This window comes from Zonotrichia albicollis, chromosome 1 (genome assembly GCF_047830755.1).
Source record: "Zonotrichia albicollis isolate bZonAlb1 chromosome 1, bZonAlb1.hap1, whole genome shotgun sequence".
Taxonomy (NCBI): Eukaryota; Metazoa; Chordata; class Aves; order Passeriformes; family Passerellidae; genus Zonotrichia; species Zonotrichia albicollis.
Genome location: NC_133819.1, coordinates 137679655 through 137699266, shown reverse-complemented (window position 1 = coordinate 137699266; position 19612 = coordinate 137679655). Strand labels below are relative to the sequence as shown.

Below are 19612 nucleotides of genomic sequence, written 5' to 3'. Positions count from 1 at the left end.
TCTCAGTGCTCCCTTCCTTTAAACACAGTGGCAATATGTGAGGCTTTCCAAGCCTGTCAGGCCCATGCATCATCTTTCCTCCATGAAATTACTGTGGTTAGGGCAGAGGTTGTGAGCTCTCCAAGAACGTCACTGGGCCAAGAGCTGTGCTGGGCCAAATGTGTCTATGGAGCTGTAATTGGTCATATCACAACCACCTGGGCCTTTTAGAATGGAACCAGAAGGACTTTTGTAGCTTCTTCTACACCTTTGCAGTGACCATGAAATTCCATGATCAATATTTACTTGGTTCACATATTAACTACTAGACCAGACAGGGAGTAGCAGAGACCCCAGCCCAAGATAAAGTGCAAAATCCACATAGTCTGTCTTTGTAATTAGTTCCTACTTTAGAATCAAGAGTAAAACACCAGTCAAAAACTAAACTGAAAAATTTAATTGCTTTATAAAATAAGATTATGAAATTCTATATAAAAATCCAGCTTCTTAAATATGGTACATTCACTTCCTCACAGAATATTTAAATATTCAGGTCACTTGAGCTATATTTTCACTGTAATTGAGTTAAAATCATTGGATAAATTAAAACATCCTTACCAAAAGATACCACAACTTATACAAATAATACTAAGCAATAATACATTTTTTAAATACAAAATGTAAAGAAATTAATAACTCTTAGGGCATGCTACAAAATTTTGCCAGAAAAATATATGGAATCATATTTTTTTAGCTAGAAAATATACAGTGTGCTTTCCAATTCTCTTCCTAAAATTCAGTCTCATATCCATTTAACTTAATAAATATGTACAACAAAAATGTTTATTCCTTGAAGAATATAAATAGCAAATACTGGAGTAGAGCCTGGTCTGGCATTCCTTTCTCATCTAGTGACTATAGTGGGACTTTTCAGCTCTGAATGTGCAAAATTGCAGAATCAGGCCCTTAGCGTTACCATCGAGTTAATAGCTTTTACAAAAGTGATTTTTATTAAAGAAAAAAAAAAAAAAAAAACAGCAAAAAAAAAACCCCTTCAAAACCACTGCAGGAGACTTAGAACTATTCCAGTCAGGCATTTCTATAAATAGTAAATCAAAATGTAGGGAAATAACGTTCCAGTTTAATTACTGCTGGCAGTAATTAGGGAAGAATAGTCAGTGGAGATAGAAACGTATCTTGAATTAGACACATCTTACTTTCACAGATTTAAGTTGGTTCCCTACCATTTCTAAAAAGAGTTTCTGGTATAATCTATACATTGTAAATCTGTGAAGAAACTTTATCACCTTCTTCAGGCTTTGGATGGTTCGTTTTGGAAAGTGGTACATTTTTAAGTGCTTCAGTCCATACATTAAACCTTTAATGGTGTCTTGGTCACCATTCTTTATTCTCCACAGATTGAGAAGCTTCAGAACTTGCTCTGTGGATTGACATAGTTTCATTGTGCGCTCAACATCTTCTTTTCCCACTTTCTTGCCTGGGAGGCTTGCCATCAGCGTGTTGAGATGTTCAAAGGTGAGGTTCAGGTGGCCAACGTGCTTTAAGACACTGTTTTCACAATGACCGATATCTATAGAAAGCAAAAAGAGAATATAGCTAAGTACAGCATATTACAACTTTACTGTAGCCTGCAAAAAAACCTTCCAAAATTCCAAGCTGAATTTGCTTTCCAAATTTCTTTGCTTCAAATAATTCTCTCATCTTTGCTTTTTTGGGCCCATCTATCCTGTAAAATGTTGTGTGTACGTGATAGGACTCCTAGTATTTGTTTCCAGTGAATGAAAATTTAGCTAATTCTCTTCAGAAATGCCTAGGCAAGCTTTGTTAAAATAGCAATTTTGAATTTTGAAGTACTCCAGACACTTCCTAGACTGACATAAGCATACATACTAAATAGCAGAGGGGTAAAAAAAAAACATTTCTGCAGCATTTTTCAAATCTATTCTGAGTGGACAAAATGTCATTTGGATGTGGTGGTTGTTGATGGCGGTTTACATGAAAAGACCTGGCCTAACTACTGTAAAAAATCTTGTTATTAATACTGCAGCACTATTTCATCTTTGAAACGTGTCTTGGTAGGTTCAGCACAAACAAAGCTGAATCAAATAAACAAATGAATCAGCATGACAAAGATACCAGAAGGGAAAAAGAAAGGAAAGCCTCTCTATGTATTCATAAAGTCACAAATATCAACCTCTACTTTACAGAAGACAAACTGCACTCTCAGCTGCAGGGAACCAGCTCCCTCTAACCTCGGTTGCTCAGATATTACAGTGGGAAACACTTTCCCCTCACTTGATCAAAATTCTTTGTATGTTGTGCAGTCTTAAAAGGGGACCTTGGTCACGGCACAACACACACTCCAAAGTACGCAACAAGTCTGGAAAGAATTCAGTCCTTGACTGATCTGGAGAAGTGGAATTCTGTTCCTGCTTCCCTCTGACTTCCCTATGCTTATGGCATTGATGTATCTCAGTGAAGGCCTGCAGGCCCCTCTCCAAGCACAACACATCCCCAGGGGGTATTTGATCCAAGCAATTTTTAAGTGCCATTCAGAAGGTTTTTTATAATGCATATGCTATCACAATAAGATACCTTGGATAATCTTCTTGACCATATCCTGTTCTTTGTTTTGCTGCTTCCACAGTTTCAAAAGATGGAAGGTCTGCTCTTGAGGGCTGTGCCTTTGTTTAATCCTTTCAATATTTTCTGTGCTAACCTTTGTCCCAGGCAAGCTGTCTGCTAGTATGTTCAGCCAGTTAGGTGTGACATGAGTAGGAACAGCAAACCTGAACATAGCCTCCTCACACAGGGTTACATCTGAAATGAGAAAGAGAAGATGTCAACTGTTCTGATCTCTTACCTTAACTGTCTCAGGAAAAAAACCCAAAAAAAAAACCAAAACCAAAAAACAACAACCAAGCAGCAAGAATGATAAGAAACAGTACTTAAAAAACAGACTAAGAACTTGTCTTTGCAGTGCTGTTTCTCTTTGTGCTTGACTTCTTTTTGGTCTGAGCTACAATAATTAAAGTTCTACTATGGCCATCACCATAGCAGGCAAAGAGCTAACAAGCTAGGTATTTTTATCCTGGATTTTAGTAAATTAATTTTAACAATAACTAAAGGTATGTTTTCAGAGGACTCTTCCTTAATATGATACACACCTATTCCACATTTTTGAGGTGTCGTATCTGTATTTTCCTGACAGATGTTGTCACGAACCTCATTTCCTTTCAAAGCTATTTTGAAACCCAGGGCACTACAGTTTGTGTGTTTAAGACAGGCTGCTTTGGAGGAGGTTTCATTCGAGAAAAATCCCTCTGGACATCTCTCACATACAGTGTCACTCTCAGGGGTACCTGTGGAAACAGGAAAACAATGCATCCAATTACATATAACCTCAACTGTGGAGAAAAAAATTTAAAAAGAAAACAGCAAAAAAACATTCCTCTCTAAACTGTCATGCTTCTGCTTTTCATGTATGTGATCTATTAAGGAATCACTTTGGAAGAAAAAGAGACAGAAGATGACTTAGGAGAAGGATGTTCCTGCTGATGTAATACAGTAAATAGTACTCTTAAATATGTTACCAAGTTTAAAATTGGTGATTACTGATTAAATCAGTAATTTAGTAAAGTAATATCTTTATAACCTTGATTACTCAAGTCTATTCACACATTACGCTATGTCTGATCTTCATCCTTCACCTATACAAACATTCTGTAAAGTAAATAAGTGGAAAAAAATTTTCACTCTGAAAATTCTGAATTTCACTCTGCAGTAACTGCCCAGAGCCTGACTTGAATGGGTTACTTCAGTTCTAGATAAAAATACAATCCAATTCAATATCAACTAAAGACAACAATTTTGAAATTCTTTTTGGGCCTTGAATAAAGTGTTATTAAAAGCAAAGAAAGCAGTGTCCAATATTAAAAAAAATATTTAATAGACTTACATGTTCTACTTGGTGATTTATAACGCATAGTTTTACTTCAGAACTAAATATATCATACAACTAGAGAATCACAACATATGGTTCTAACATTTGTTCTAAGAAAACAAATCCATGAAATCTGAAACTATGCAGTCTAACCACCAGTGGCAGGAAAGTAACAGCACCAATAACTGCTGTATACTCACTCCTAATTCATCCTTATTCATCCAACATTTAACAAGTGCCTGAAGTCTGGTATCTAATACTGCATTGTTGAACATGAGCTTAAGCACATGCTTAAAATTTATTTGAAAAAATTGGAAACTATATTTGAATAAGAAAATACCTCCATCTAGTGTATTTTTTTAGTATTTACATGTGGATGTTTATTTTAATGTTAGCTTTTTAGCAATCTTTTCTTTATTTCAGGAAATCCTTAGAGAAAGAGAGTATTACGCATCTCGAGTTTTCAATCAGCTGTAAAATCAAGAAGAGTGCTTGCACACAACCTGACCGAGCACCTCATCAGACAACGAGTGGAAACAAAGGAGTTGATAGCTGCCAGGGTCCCTGTATGCGCCAGCCCCTGGCAAAGCCTGCGCGTTCTGCAGCCCCAGCCCGGCCCCGCGCAGTGCGCGCTGCCTGCAGCGCTGCTGGACACAGCTGCGGGCAGCACCTGCACCCGCGGGCAGCGATAGCTGGCCTGAGGCAGCTGCATTTCAGCAACTTCCCTGCCATAGACAGGCTCTGCTGTGTGCTGGCAGCGGGGAAGTGGAAGGAAGGAGTGTTCCTGCAAATGGTGCATCGTTCTGCTCACAGCTTGCTGCATAATCTTTGCAGCACAAGGGAGGAATATACCGCGTTCTCCATCAGTGCTCTCAGGACTGAGCATAAAGTCACTCTCCAGCTCTGCCAGCTTCTTCACTGTTTATTTCGCCGCTCTTGTTAAGGACACGAATTGCCGCTGTCTGCCTGCCCTTCTGCCACTCCCTCCAACCCTCCTGGAATCCCCCAATCTTCCCAGGGAAACGGCAGCAGCCACGGGGGAGACAGAGCTGCCTGCTTTCCCAGCACAATGCTGCTCGAAACCCTGCCTCATCCAGGGCCCGCCGCGGCAGAAAGGAACAAAGCCTTAATCTTCACTCACAAAAAGAGACTACAAAGGAAGGTGATATCCCAGTGTAATCACGAGCAATGAGCACCAGGGAAACAGAATTCTAATGCTTTAAGCCTTAAATGAAGCATTGGACCACACCATCTGCCTGTGTGGGAGTGGAATCATACTTTTCTGCTTTTAGGTTTTATTTCACCTGAATGTGCCTCATTACAAAGTTCAAGGCTATCATATGGCAAAAAGCAGTAACACAGTTACTTATTACTTATTACAAATAAGCAGTACATGCTTATTAAACTCTTAGTTGTTGCCTCACCTCAAAAAGTGGTATTGACACAGGGGGATGCAATTATTTTTACAATGTTTTCATTCCTTTTCTGAGGTCTGCTTGGGTTTAGCTGGTTCAATCTGATGGTCTTTTGGAAACAAACTTTTCAAGATGTTACAAAACTCAACATTTTATCTTCTTTAAAAGTTTGCTTCATTCTGATTTGAGGGATTAAAATTTGTCTGCCATATTTCACTGTGCTCGGAGGGATGCAGCAGGCTGGTTGCTCAGACAATTTATGCTTTCATCTCCCAAAGCCTTTCTGAGGATTTTGTTTCTGGTCCCTTTTGACTTGCTGCTGAGATACAGTAGAACTTCATTAACCCAAGCCCCTGGGTATAATGGTTTAGGTTAATGAATGTTTACAATATGGAAATGTGGTAACTGCCAGGTGGAAATGCTTGACAGTGGAAGGGCATCAGGGTAAAGCTTCATCAACCAATTACTCAAGGACTAGTGAGCAGCTACAGCAGCGACATTTCTCCTTCTGCCAAAGCTGCTCTCCAGTGAGAGGTTCATAACCCAGAAAAGGACTTCCAGCCTGTCATTCAGCTCAGCACTAAAATGCACAGGGCAGCCCTAGTGTTTCTCACTGCAGGTACATCATTCCTAGGGAAATCATTCTGCCTGCAGGTGTCTGAGACACTTTGATTTTCTGCATTTCCTTCCTCAGTGCTCTTCTCCAGGCAGTTATCAAGATCTGGTACAATGACAGTTTACAATTCTTTCAGGTTGTGCTAAATACTGGAGCTAAACTGGGCCACAGCATTTGCCAAACAATAAATGATGTATTTGGTTTTGAGGGAAGAACAAATTATTGGTTTAACAATTTATGTTGTTTTAAATGAAGAATACACTCGACAGAAAAGTGCTGCTTTGCTCTATATTCCCACCAGACTTTCAGCACTGTGCCAGCTTGCTTGACAAAGAAATGGTTGTTTGCTTGATAATAGTAACAATTTCCCTAAGAAAGGAAAATTCGACTTAGGATGCTGATAATTAATTATTACCACATATTGCAGTGACACCAGAGCTATATTAATGTTATTATAATTATATACTTGGTGTCAAACATGTAGTGCTCCTGGTGTTTGTCAAGATATACGGTTGCTTGAAACAGTGGATTTCAAAATGAAAACCATTATTATTTTTCACACACACAAATACTACATTCCAGATAATGTTCCTTTAAAAGAGGCAATCCATCATGTTTCTCATTAGAGTGCAATTTGCTGCATTTGCTACTGCCATTAAGTTATATATTACAGCAGGAGCCGGGTATTCCACTGAGAAACCTTCCTTTGGCTACAGTCCAAATGATGCAGATTAGAACAAGTTCAATTGGCTTTACAATTTACTGTCCTGCAATTTCATCTGGACAAGCCTCTTTCCTAATCTTGTCACTGCCACGACTCGTGGACGCGCTGCCGAGCTCCGATTACGCCTGTCCATAGCTATGGAGGAGCGGGACCCACCTGCCTGGGCAACCCCGGAGCCGGGCGGACACTCCGTGTGCCTCAAGCAGAACTCGAGCTCCAGGTACCTGCCCGGGACGCACTCGCAGACGCGGTTCTGCGTGCTGGAGCACTCCTGCCTGACGAGCTGCAGCTCCTTGCACACGGTGCTGCAGTACTGGCACTCCTCGTTGCTGTTCCACTCGTCGGCGTAGTACTGAGCCGGGCACGGGGCGCACTGCGTCGGGCTGCTGGCGCTGCAGTGCCGCTTCACGTAGCTCCCCGGAGGACACTGGTCACACAGCAGCTGCCGAGATGTCTCTGGGTCGTAATGGAGATACTTGGGGGGAGAATCATCCTGGAAGGTCCATTTGACAGAAATGTCCAAGAGCTAGCAACAGGAAAACAAAACATCGCCTCCTTTTAGTTCCGGGAAGCACCGCGATCACAAGGAAACCTGCACTTCAGTGAGTTTATGAGTCTACTCATGTCACTCATCTTCAAACAGATATTTGCATTTGAAATTTCTGAGATACCTGCAAGCTTCCAGACTCTCCTATGTCTAAGAATGGGAAAGTTTTAGGATCTTATCTAGCAAATCTTCCCGACCTAAGTGATTCCTTCCATAGATGTAGATACTATTCTCTGATTTACACCCTTTTAATATCACTGGTCAATGACCTTTTACTGCCTGGCACCAGAAAATTTGTCCAATGCACAGCAGGTGGGGATTATACATCTTTGTGTTCTTAAGCAGGAATTGTGCCTGAACATATGAATATGACCAGTGTAGTGCACCATCACCACAGATACCTTTAAAGGTGATTCCTTACACTATTTCTCTTATGCTTTTTACAGAAATTATTGGCTAGAACAATAGAGTTTACTTTTTAATGCCTTCCATTCAATTTTGCACTGATATGCAGAAGCTTTTGGGATGTAATGTGGCAACTACATCAAAGCAGTAGACACAGCTTGAGACAAAGGTAAGGAAGGATGCAGGGTACGAAGGGCACATTAAGGACTCAATTGTGTGAGCTTGAAGAGACCAGGCCAATGCTTTCATGTCCTACCTGAAACCACAGGCTCACAGCTGTTGTGAAAAGCTGGTTCAGTACCAGCACATGCCATGACAGCTGGAGTCCTCCTGCTTCCTACAACAGTCAGCTTTCCTGGTGTGACTGGGGACCTGGTGAGCTGAGACAGCCTGCCTTGCTGCAGAGACAACCTCCATATCACTTTGTTTTGGTCTTATAATTGAAAATTTGGTTCTGTGATTCTGACAGTCTACCACAAAAATAATTTTTGAGAACCACCCTGATCCCCACAGGGTCTGCCAACAGCTCACTCTCCTCACTGATAACCCAGCTCTGTCCCTGCACTGCATGCATGGCTACATGTGCCACTGCTCTTCCAAAACTTGTACATTATTTTATAAAGATGAAGTAAACTGGATCTAAGATATTTTTCAGTGTATCCAATAAAATTATAGATCTAACTGACTTGTCTTTATTGCTAACTTAATCTTTGTCAGCTAACACAGAGTTGCCAATTCAATTTCAAAAATGTATTTCCTCTTTTTCAAATGTCCCCAAAGTATAAGTGGAATTAACTTTTTCTTTTTAAGTTGTATTTTCTTGAGATGCTTCATTTAAGGGGCTCACTTCTGCCATATCAAGGCACTTCTAAAGCCATAGTCTCATTAAGTTTGGAAATGGCAATTTAAAACTTCATCTGCATTAACACAATTCACAGTAAACAACAAGTGATATGAGATGCTTAGCTTAGGAACTCTTATTGCTTAAGCAAGTATTCTTAAATGCATTCTCCTATTGCACATCTATGAATCCACTTTTCATACACGTGTACTTGGGCTGAGGAATGAAATGCAGATAGTATGGATATTCCCTACAACCTCTTGCAGCTACCCTTGACTAATAATGCCCTTGACTGATAACTTATCAGATTTCTTGAGGTTGGAGATCTCACTTTTCTTGTGGTCTCAATGCACAATACCTTTCACTGTGAGAAATTCCTTATTAGTCTTTGAAGTTTGATGAACAACTCCATTTTCCTTAAATGACTGCATCTGTTTTATGTGATCTATTTAACAAAGAGGGTGCAGCACATTTTTTAATAGTGAGTGGCTTCACATTGAGGAAAAATGCCCCCACCCTTGGTAAATCTACAGCTATGACTCTAGTAATAAGGAAGTCCTGGTAACCTCATTAATTGTTGATGTGAACCGTGAAGTTTTCTTCTATGGTTTTAGTTCAGTAATAGATAATACAGCATCCCAGAGTCCAAGACTTGCATGGACACAAACATTTCCTTCACAGAACATATCTGACTACAACATGTGGCACAGGCACTACAAAGATAAGCATCAACCCACACTTCACACAGATATCTGTTGTGGAAATCCAAGACAATTCCCAACAGAGGTGAACATCTGACACTGTGAAAATTATTAGGGACAGCAACCAGTCATATGGGCAGCAGTCCTTGTGCAGAAACATCAGTATTCCTGCTCTGCAGTGCACAGCTCCCCACAAATCCAGAGCTGTCATGGCAGTAGAATCTGCTCCTCTGGGTTGTGCTTCTGCCCATGGTGACACATTTTCATGTAATGAACAAGGTAGGTGAATCATTTCATAGCTGTTAACTCTACTCTGCAACATGTAGGAGCAAGAATAACAAGATTTTATCTATTTTCCTTACTCAACTATTTACATGGGAAACCATGTATGAGGCAAATAAAGAGTTTTGCTGCAGGGGATGACTCAGCATTAAAATTAATTAAAATTCAATAATCAGGGTATGAAAGCCGAGGAATTTGTAGGGAAAAATGGAGGGATTTGCTCCCTGAAGGACCTACAGCTGTGGGAAACAAGCCAATAAAAATTGAAAACATTTCAACACAATTTGAGAGGAATTAACTTTAAAAATTGAGCAAAACAATACTTGAACCATATGTGTGTGAGCCATACTGAGTTTTGTCCTTGGAAGAACCAATAACTATAAACTAATAATGGCAACTAGAATATTATTAATCTAAATGAGCATAACCCTTCTGAAACCATAATAATAGGATAAATAAATTAGCATCTCTAAAAGAACAATCAGTCTTCCCATTTGATTTTTTTCTTTTTACTTTTAAGAGAAAAGTACATCACACTTGTTTTCTCTTTTTTTCCCAGAAATACATTACATAGCTGCAGTAATCCATTGATCAGTGGCTGAGCCACATGTATGCAGGAGTCCACTATATTATTTAGTAAAATATTATGACAAAAAGATCCTTCAGTCAAACTAAAGATATGCAATGAATATCTCTGAACTTTACCAGAGCATTTGATACATAATTTTCAACATAGAACTAGATCACCATTACCACTGTTTGACTACCGTGAGCCTATTGGCACAGGGAGCTGTGCAACTCACTGCCACAGGAGATTGCAAACAGCCAAGTTCAAGATGATACCTGACATAGTAATGGATGAAAATAATAAAGGACTATTAAATATAAACATCAGCTTTTGATCAAGAAATTCCAAGCCAAAAACTGAATTCACAAAAATAGTGATACTTCTGCCATCTCTTCTATGCATCAGATATCAACCACAGCCATAGACAGCACATGCGTCCTTTTAGGGCATTTTTTCTGGACTTTTTTTTAGACCAAATATAGCCATCAGTATGTTGCTAAGTACATTTCTAGACCTCAATCCCCAATATCACACTTCATAAGACTACTGTAGGTTACTCAATAATACTTAATAAAAAAGATCTGCAATTGTTTTCTATGCAGTCCAAACACACACAGCACAATTGAGTATTCTGAATATTGATATTCTGAATATTGACCTGCAAATCAGAAGTTATCTTTAAACCTACATCAAGTGCCAAGGTAAATTCAATCTATTTTTCAGATGTTTTGCAAGAATTCAGTAGTAATGGTGGAAGATAATGAAATAAAATTGTCACTATTTTTACTGTAGCAACATGGCACAAGCAGAATGAAAATACTCTTTTGTCCCCCAATTCACAGAATAAGCTGGAGGGGAACATCACTAAATTGTTCTTTCTCCTGGCCTAACACACAGTTAGTTTGTGCTTACATTAGGAATTTGCATCACCTGTTACAGCAGATTTGCAGAGCAAAACAGATGGTGCTGAGCACCTGACATCCACATTATGTATTATTCTGAGGGGATATTTTGGACTAACTTCAATCTGCTCTCATGGACAAGCATGCATTAGTGGTTACAGTGCATCTGGTGTCTCTGGGGCCCATCTCTAGATTTGCTTTCATCAGTTCAGTTTACTTTGGTAAATCCACTTTGTGCACTCCAGGGCTGCTCTGATATGAAAACTAAAACACAGTAAATAAAGATGATCAGGAGAGGCCCTTCAATAGCATGTTCCTAAGACAAATTAAAATGGCATTTAAATGCATTTTATGTCCTTCCTGACATTTCCTCTCCTAAACTATGCTATGACCAACTTGATAGCAGTTTCTTAGCTACACAAACCTCTGATTGATCTGAATGTCCATATTGAAATGCAGTCTATATACTAAGCACCTGAATGTCTTCTATTCACTAAGCACTATTTGAGCACAGCAAAGTGTCATGATCTGAACTTACTAGTTTTGAACAGTGGTCTCTCCAAAAGCTTCATAGAAAGAAAGATTTCTTCCATAAACACGCCTGGCCTGTTTTGCTCTTGCTGGAAAAGGTGTAATGTGCCAATTTGAAAGAAGGAAGAAATTGCAAGTCCAGCTTCAGTCTACTGGAATCAGAAGTAGGGACAATGAGTATGTTCACTCTATAACCCTTCTGAAACCAAAGCTGGCATCCATCAGTGCTGCATACAACCAAATTAATGGATTTGTCATTCAGAAGATTGTGTAAAATTCCGTTCATCCTTGTTTAGGAAAGGATAATTCACTGGGAAGCAGTACAGAGAAAGTTTCAAAGGAAATGGAGAGCTCCTCCCTGGAGAGGATCTGGACTTATTCAATAGCTTGGCAAGTCACAAGAGAAGCCATGGACTCAGTACAGACAGCCAGTGAACTCAGAGAGAACTTTCTCCATTAAAGGATAATACTGGCAAATGAAAAGGGGATTCTCTTGTCAGAGGAAGATTGGGAACAGCCTTTCACTGAGAAGCAGGTGCAAGAAACCCATGTGTCCTAAATATAGCTCTCAATGCCTTTCTGAAAGCAAATACCCCACTTCATTTCCTGGAAGAGATGGCAAATGGACTGAAGAGATCTAGGCAGTTTCTTTCAGTTTTAAACCCTCAGCCAATTCTTTATATGCCAGCACTAAGGGAAGAAAATAATGCTCAGTATCTTTTTCATCTTGACAAATTAATTGCTAGTGTGATTCATTTGTAAACAGTTTTCCTAGGGTTAGTAAAATGCAAGGCTCAATTAAAAAAAAAACAAACCCTAATGGTTAGGGGTTTTTTTGTTATATGAGTATGAAATTCTATCAATAACAAAATTGTAGTAGCAAAAAAACCCCAAAAACAAAACAAACAAACAAAAAACCCACACCAAAACTAGAATAAAACCTAATATAATTAACTACATCTAACAACCTATTGGGTGAAATGGAGTTCTAGTGTCATAGGCTCACTGCTAAAAAGACTGAAGAACTCAATCTTCTTCCATGTCCCTGGGGGAAATCCTGGGCACCTCTCAGGATGGCTGGCTCAGTGTGAGGAATTGGGATGAACTGTAAATACTGAAATATAAGCCTAGTGTAAGTCAGTGTGATGCAAGCAAATGCTGAGAACTTATTCAAGATGAATTACCCAAGGTTAGACAGCAGTTCTTTCACTGTGTCACTCAGCACATTAGGCCTGAGGCTATATTTCTCCATACCATCCTTATGTCAGCATACATATAAAAGGCCTGTGCAGTCCATTTGTTTGATTCCTTAGAAGATGCTTTTGAAAGAGAAATAAAGTGATTGTAAAATTTCATTTCAGATCTTGGGCAAAAAAAAAAATACACACCCTTCTCTTTCATCTTTAAATGTAAGGCAAAGAGCTGCTTGATTTCTCCTGTTGAATTAAAATGAACTAGAAGACAAAGCACATGAAGTAAAAATCCTTCGAGCATCATCCCTTTAAATCAGTGCTTTGTGGCAGAAAAGAGAGTGGCTTTTCAGCATATGAAAATATTATTATATAGCTTGGCTTTGTGGTTTTGGGTTGTAGACCAAAGGAGAATGTTTAATTTGCTGAGAAAGATAAATCTGTTTCTGTTTTGCATTCCACAAGTATTCCAAAGCATATTTTCTTGTGTGATAAATAATCATTCAAGACATCTGTCAGATTGCTCCCAGTGTTTGCATTGGGTTCAAAGTAAAACCTCACAACTCTCCTACTTTGCCTTCTATATAAAATATTTGGACAAAGCAAAGGCAGGAGGCTTTCACATATCCTCAACCCTTAGGCAAAATTCCTCACTGAACTCATGCACAGGCCCAGAGAAATCCTACTGGCAAAATATAGCACTGGATGATATTATCAAGGTCCTCTTCCATCAATAGCTTGTATCTCAGATCCAGTATGTGACAATGCCATGCTGGATCAGATCCACATCCAGCTATTGAAAATCACCATTGTAAAATGCTTGCCATCCTGGCAGAAATTACTCCCATCTAGCTCTCATCCACCTCATCTTGCTGTTGTGGAGGCCCATGCAATCACCAGGTTTAACATCTTTGGGCCAGCAGCTCTGCAGCACTGCTGACCTGCCCTGTGGGGGCTGCAGGCTCACGAGAGCACTGCCCAGGCAAGGGACCTTTCTGCAGACCACAGCCAAGGGCCAGGTACACAATGAAACCTGACATGGAGCCATCTTCACTGCTTGGAGTTCAGCTGTAAAGTTCTTCTACCATTCTACCAACTGCTTCATTGTAATCCACTCACTTTGGACATAACAGGACCTATTTTTGTTTGGAAGACACTTTATGAAGTGGAGGCTCCTCTTTTACATTAGGACTTTAACTGGTGACTCTCCTGAGTGGCGCATATTCAAAACTGAGGCTATGAAACACTGTCGTCATTTCTCTGCCAATAAAGGAATATGTCAAAATGTCAAGTCTTGTAGAGACTTTTTGAGGCACCATTAGTTAGTTGTCATTCACACCAACTTAGGGGTCTAAATTACTGTTTCATTTTCACTGGTATGAAAATGAAATTCAGATGAAGAGCAGTTTCACATTTTATCAAAGCAGGGCTAAATTGAAAGTCTTCATTTCTATGAGTTACATTTGCCTTGAAACTTGTAGAGGGACAAAGCAGGGAAAACGAACCAGATAACTCTCCAAAATATTTGTCTTACATTTTGGAACATTATTCACCAGAGTGACAGCAATATTTAGAGCTAACCCAAACCTGGGATGTTCCCACTGCAACTACAGTCTGCCTTTGCACTGACAGAACTACTAACAACTGCCTGCTAGCTAGAGGATGTATGTCCAGTACCATGTGCAAACAGGTGTTTTTACAGAAGGAACAAAATTAAGTTTTCCATGAGATTTGAACAGTGGGTATAACTTCAATTGTCACAATATCTTTTAAAAATTTTTCTGGTAACCTTAGTGTTTTATTTTTAACGAAGACACATGCAGACATGCAGACAGAAAGAAAGTCAGACAGAAAGATAACTCCTACCCTCACAGGCTGCAAAGCCACTGCTGCCTACACACAGCAAACCCAACAGGCAGGCCAGAAAAAGAATGTCACATGTGCCCAGAGATCCAAAATAGAGAAAGGTCAAGGATAAGGGTCAAGATAGTTATGTGACAAGTAATGAGATTCAGCTTTGGGGAATTTCTTTCCATTCAGTCCAATTTCATAATGTTTGTAAGCAGCTTTAGTGTTCCAAGCAAACAACACAAACATGAGTGCACCTCCACATCAGGAATAACCTTTCTGAAACCTCAGCAAAGAAGCCAAGGCTGAAAGTACATCATGCCCCAGATACAATGTCTCCAAATTAGACTGGGGGATATGTGAGCCAGACCCACAGAACTTTTATCTATAGTTGTACCTCCTAAAAGGGTTGTTGTACCTCCTAAAAACAGATACTAAAGCTACTTTTCTGAGCTCTAGCACATCTGACAGTACTTAAACTTCACTAATTTTACTTTAATTTCACAATAATTTAAAATTAATTTAATAACAACAACAATAATAATAATAATAATGCAGTTGAATGATGATCTCTTTGCTATGCACTGCCACTGATGTATTTCAGCTCCAAGACTCATCTGCCAGAGGATTATGCTGAATTCACCAAATGCTATTACTTTGTGGGAGAACATGAACAGGCACATTGCATTTAATTAAAATCAAAATCCTGATGTGATTATTTTTTGACAGCCACAGATAAGAAGCCAGGTTGATAACCAGATATTGCTGAAACTCCCAGATTAACTTCCTGTGATTTCATATTGACAAAGCAGGCACAACATCAGACATGGGATGAAAAAGTTGTCCTGAATTTCAATCTGCTGACCACAAGCCTGACAAATTTTACTTCCCGTGCACCATTAATTACTTTGGGTTTCCTTCTCAAAAAGCTCTTTCAGAAAGTTGTACAGAGAGTAATAAACACACATTACTCATCAAATCCTGGAAATCTCGTTGCATTTATAAAAAGCTTTCAGAATAAATGGATCTCAGTTCTAATGCTCTGCCACAACATTAATGCCGTTGTGCTCACCAAAACAACCCAGAAGCAAGTTACTGTGCTGGCAAGAGCCTGCTCTGACTATTATTTTTTAATGTTTTTCTTTGAAAGTTTCCTTATGCAAAAGATGAAGAGCCTCCAAATAAATGTTACACAGGATCTGTCTGTAGGCAGGTTTTAATTAAACTGAACTCATATACCATTCCATATGACTAAATGGATTAAATAACATTTTGAAAGATTTACTGCACTGCTAACATCTCTAATTTTGCATCTGGAAGTATCTTACTAAATCACCAAGTAAACAAAGACTTATTAAAGCAGGGGCTTATACCAGATTTAATAACCCAACTTCTTCTGTAATAGCTACTGACACAGCTACTAATTCATCACCTTCTTGCATATGAGGCTGAATTTTCTAAGCCAAGACAAGAACCACACACTAGTGGGGTTTTTTTTGTGGTGTTCACAGTGGTTTTCCCGGGTAAGAAATCCAACCCAGTACCTGAGAGTGCCCCTGCAGCGGAGATTAGAGGCAGGCAGGGATGGAGCTTTTGTAATCAGAAACAAACATCGTAGCCTACAGTTTCTAAATTCATTACTCGATACAGGCTTTTGCTTCAGACCAGTCTGATGAGGCCTCATAAAAGGAGGAAGTCAGAAAAAAAAGCAAAATAAAAGCAATTCATGCCACTACCTTGAGAATGGGATGAAAAACCCTGCTGTCTCCCTGGAGCTGAACGTGTCCATCACATTCCAAACTCGCCAAGAAAGTTTGGAAAGATGAAACAAAAAGGGTTTACCAAGAAAACGGAGAGAAGACAAAGCAACCCACAAACAAACAAACAAACAAACAAACAACCCCCCCAAAAACCCCAAATCCAAAACAAAAGCCCAGAAGAAAAGCCGTGTGTCTCTCCAGGCTGGTGTCTGAAGCTGCAATGCATCCTAGAGCCCATCTACCTCTGCAAGGGACTCACCACAAGCGTGCAGCACAGGAACTTGTTCATTGTGGTCGGTGGAAGAAACCTCAGCGCGCTGGGAATCAGGCAGAGCCAGCGCCAGGGTCCAGCAGCTGCTCACATTCCCAACATTAAAGACACGATATATATATAGTCCCGGTGTAACAGGAAGCCTGGGCTCAGCTTTGATCACACATTCCCTGCCGTGACCAAACTTTTCTCTCGCGCACTCCCCCTCACCTCCCCCCACCCCCCTCTTTTTTTTTTCTTTTTTCTTTTTTTTTTTTTTAAGGAACCTGTAAAACTTGGTGACTTAATGGAACCCTTTGAGCGCCGTAACCACAGACTGGAAAATGCAGGAGGGAGTGTCGGGGGCTGGCCAGGGGAGGGTTTAATTGCTCCCTGTCTGGCTGGCTGGCCGTGCCGCCCTGCGCTGCAGCGGGGCCGGAGGGGAGGCTCCGCTCCCTTGGCTGGGGTCCGCGGGGGCTCCCAGCAGTGGGGCAGGCTGGAAGCGAAGGCCAGGGCGGGGAAGCTGAGGAGAAGGAGGGTCCCCGTTCCTTCCCTTCCCTGCTGAGGCAGGAATGCGAGGGACGGCGCCCGCCTCTCTCCGAGGCGCCTCCGGCCTACGCCGGCCCGAGGGGCTTGGCTCGGGAGAGGCCCGGGCGAGCGGCGACACGGGGCCCTTGCTGTGATTTTCCAGCGACAGTCGTGCCTTCAGCATGCTCCTGCCCCAGGAGAAGTCCCACCCAGGGCGCTGTTTTACCTGCTCCCCGGTTTAAGTTAGAGAAGGCCATTTTTCTGAAGCCATAATGATCAAACCCTGCTGTTCGTGCTTCCCGGGATTGCTCCGAGGGCTCCATGGAAGCCCCGGGGAGCCTGTGTGTGCCAGGTGTGGAGCAGAGGAAGGTGCAGAGAAAGGATTTATTTTCCCAACCTGCAGATAGCTATAAAGGATTATGGGAGCCTGTGGGATCCTGGGGAAGAAGCCAAACCTGATGTGCCTCCAGATTTCACAGATGGTTTTTTCTCCCTTTTCACAGGCCAGACCAAAACCTCAGCTCTGGATATGCCAGCTCTTGAGCATTTAGAACTGGGGCCCCTGTTGGCAGTGGGTGTGCAGTTTCTCCCCTTTGAGTCACAAGGCTGAGCAGGATTGGCAAGAGTTACATGGAAACAGTCTGCATATTGTTTCATAAAAATTCAGCTGTATTGTCTGGAAACCGTCATCTTCAAGGACAGCCTCACACGTGCCTCCTTACAAATCTATAGCCATTTGAACGTGCATCAAGCATAACCTAAGATTGAAACAGATTCTGGTTACACTTGCCAGGATGATAAAAATTCAAGACACTTGAATTAGTGGTAAATTCTCTGTGAGAAATGGTGTGAAAACTGGCACAGAAAGCCGACCACCTGAGGTAGCATTGCTGGTATTTGATGGGTAGTAGTCACCACTTGATTAGTGTTGTACCTGGAATGGATGATGCAAATGTTCCTGTAATCTTTTCACAACTTTTTAATACTTTAGCATTTATTCTTAAATATATTTATGAATGTGTCACCCAGGTAAAAGCACAGTAGTGCCAATAGATGGATTTTACCTGTACATTCCCACATTTTCATTGTGGAGCAGTGGGAAGGATTGTTCCTGACATGGACATCTTTGAGCATGTGGAGCAGTGGGAAGGATTGTTCCTGACATGGACATCTTTGAGCATGTTAGGATAGCTTTGTGTGAGTATGGTGTTCTCCAAGCAGGGACCAACTTCAAGTGTCAACCATAATGCTACAGCAACTCCATCAGCAGAAGTTGTTAAGTTCATAAGTAGAAGTTTACATTAAACTACTTTTATCCTCTCAAAGGCCAAGAGCTGGACATGGCGTCATGTCTCTTCTGATTGGAAGCAGCTCCGGTGTCAGGTCAGGGGATCCTGGGAGGGAGGTGAGGCTGATTGCTGTCATGTCAGATACAGCAGAAAGAAAAGCAGCAACTGCATAGCAAGCTCCTTGTGTTTAATTGACACTGTTAACTAATTTCCAAAGCCACTAAAGTGGGCTTTGGATGGGGCTATGTCTTCTCATTGCTGGTACTACCCATAAATGCCCAACAGCCGGCTCTGTCAAGAAATAAAACTATAGCTCATAAGCCTATTTAAACAGGTTAATGTGTATGGACAATAGCGTTCATATCAGAATTTTCTAGAGATGGAAATATTTTATGCAATTAACCAGAGCAGAAAACAAATTAGAAAGCCATTGAAATTCTTCAGCTGAAAATGGTGCTGTTGCTAAGAAGAGGGATCTTCTTCAACACTACTATTTTGTGTATAATTTTGTTCAGAGTTACATGTGCTGACTTCTCTGAAAAGATGTTTTTCATCCTTAAGCAGTGAAAAAACTGGCAGAGGTTAATCAGAAGAAAACAGATCCTCCTCAAGCTCATTCAGCTAAATGGAAGGGGGACAAGGTGTATCTGTTTCAAAGATGACAGCGTGTTGGGACTGCTGCTAAGGAGACCATCACCTTTACCAGACATGAACATGAACTTTTCGGCCATCTAATCTCTGTAGAGCTGGCTGTGGATGTTAGCAGAGAACTGTGTGCTTGTACTTAGCATGTTTGATCCTGAAATCACACATACACAATAAATACAGGATCCCACACTGCCATTTTCAATGTCACTTTCCAAAGAAGAACTGTGCTTTAACAAGGTTTAAACTGCAGTTTGAATGTTTTCACAACTGTTTTACAACGTTGCCACTTTGCCTTTGGGAATTAGTTAAGAACTGCGTTTGCAGAGCATAGAATCATGGGACAAGGCAGTAAACCCTGTAATAAACACTTGTCCATGCTACAATCAAGTTGTTCTCAGCAGTGTTTAAAAGAACCGTGTTTGTCACAACATGCCATAATAGAGAAGAGACACAGCCTGAAATTATTTTTTGAAAGTTAAGTGCCTTCAAGTATTCATTATTCATAGAAGATTGCAAACTGTTATAGGAAAAGAAACTAAAAAATCAGGTTTTCTTCTTTCACTAACAAATCTGAAGTGTTGAGTATTACAGGCATTAAGTACTCCATTCCATGTTACGGGAATA

General features: G+C 40.5%; 1 protein-coding gene across 1 annotated transcript; it reads right to left on the bottom strand.

Annotated features, from left to right (window-relative positions):
• Window positions 1-421: 421 nt before the first annotated feature.
• TNFRSF11B (TNF receptor superfamily member 11b) lies at window positions 422-16772 on the bottom strand. Its single transcript, XM_005479551.4, has 5 exons — window positions 16533-16772; window positions 6855-7224; window positions 3168-3362; window positions 2596-2820; window positions 422-1570 (listed from the first exon to the last, which is right to left on the bottom strand). Exons 1-5 carry the CDS (start codon window positions 16560-16562, stop codon window positions 1182-1184), a joined length of 1209 nt encoding a protein of 402 aa, XP_005479608.1. The 5' UTR covers window positions 16563-16772; the 3' UTR covers window positions 422-1181.
• Between the last annotated feature and the right edge of the window lie 2840 nt (window positions 16773-19612).

What these genes read in the sequence shown, in the direction of transcription:
- TNFRSF11B (XM_005479551.4), bottom strand. Translation starts at nt 16,562, where the DNA reads ATGAACAAGTTCCTGTGCTGCACGCTTGTG. An exon ending in ACCTCAAAAATGTGGAATAG is followed by an intron (nt 2,821 to 3,167) that starts GTGTGTATCATA and finishes TTCTCATTTCAG; the next exon opens with ATGTAACCCTGTGTGAGGAG. An exon ending in GGTCAAGAAGATTATCCAAG is followed by an intron (nt 1,571 to 2,595) that starts GTATCTTATTGT and finishes TGCTTTCTATAG; the next exon opens with ATATCGGTCATTGTGAAAAC.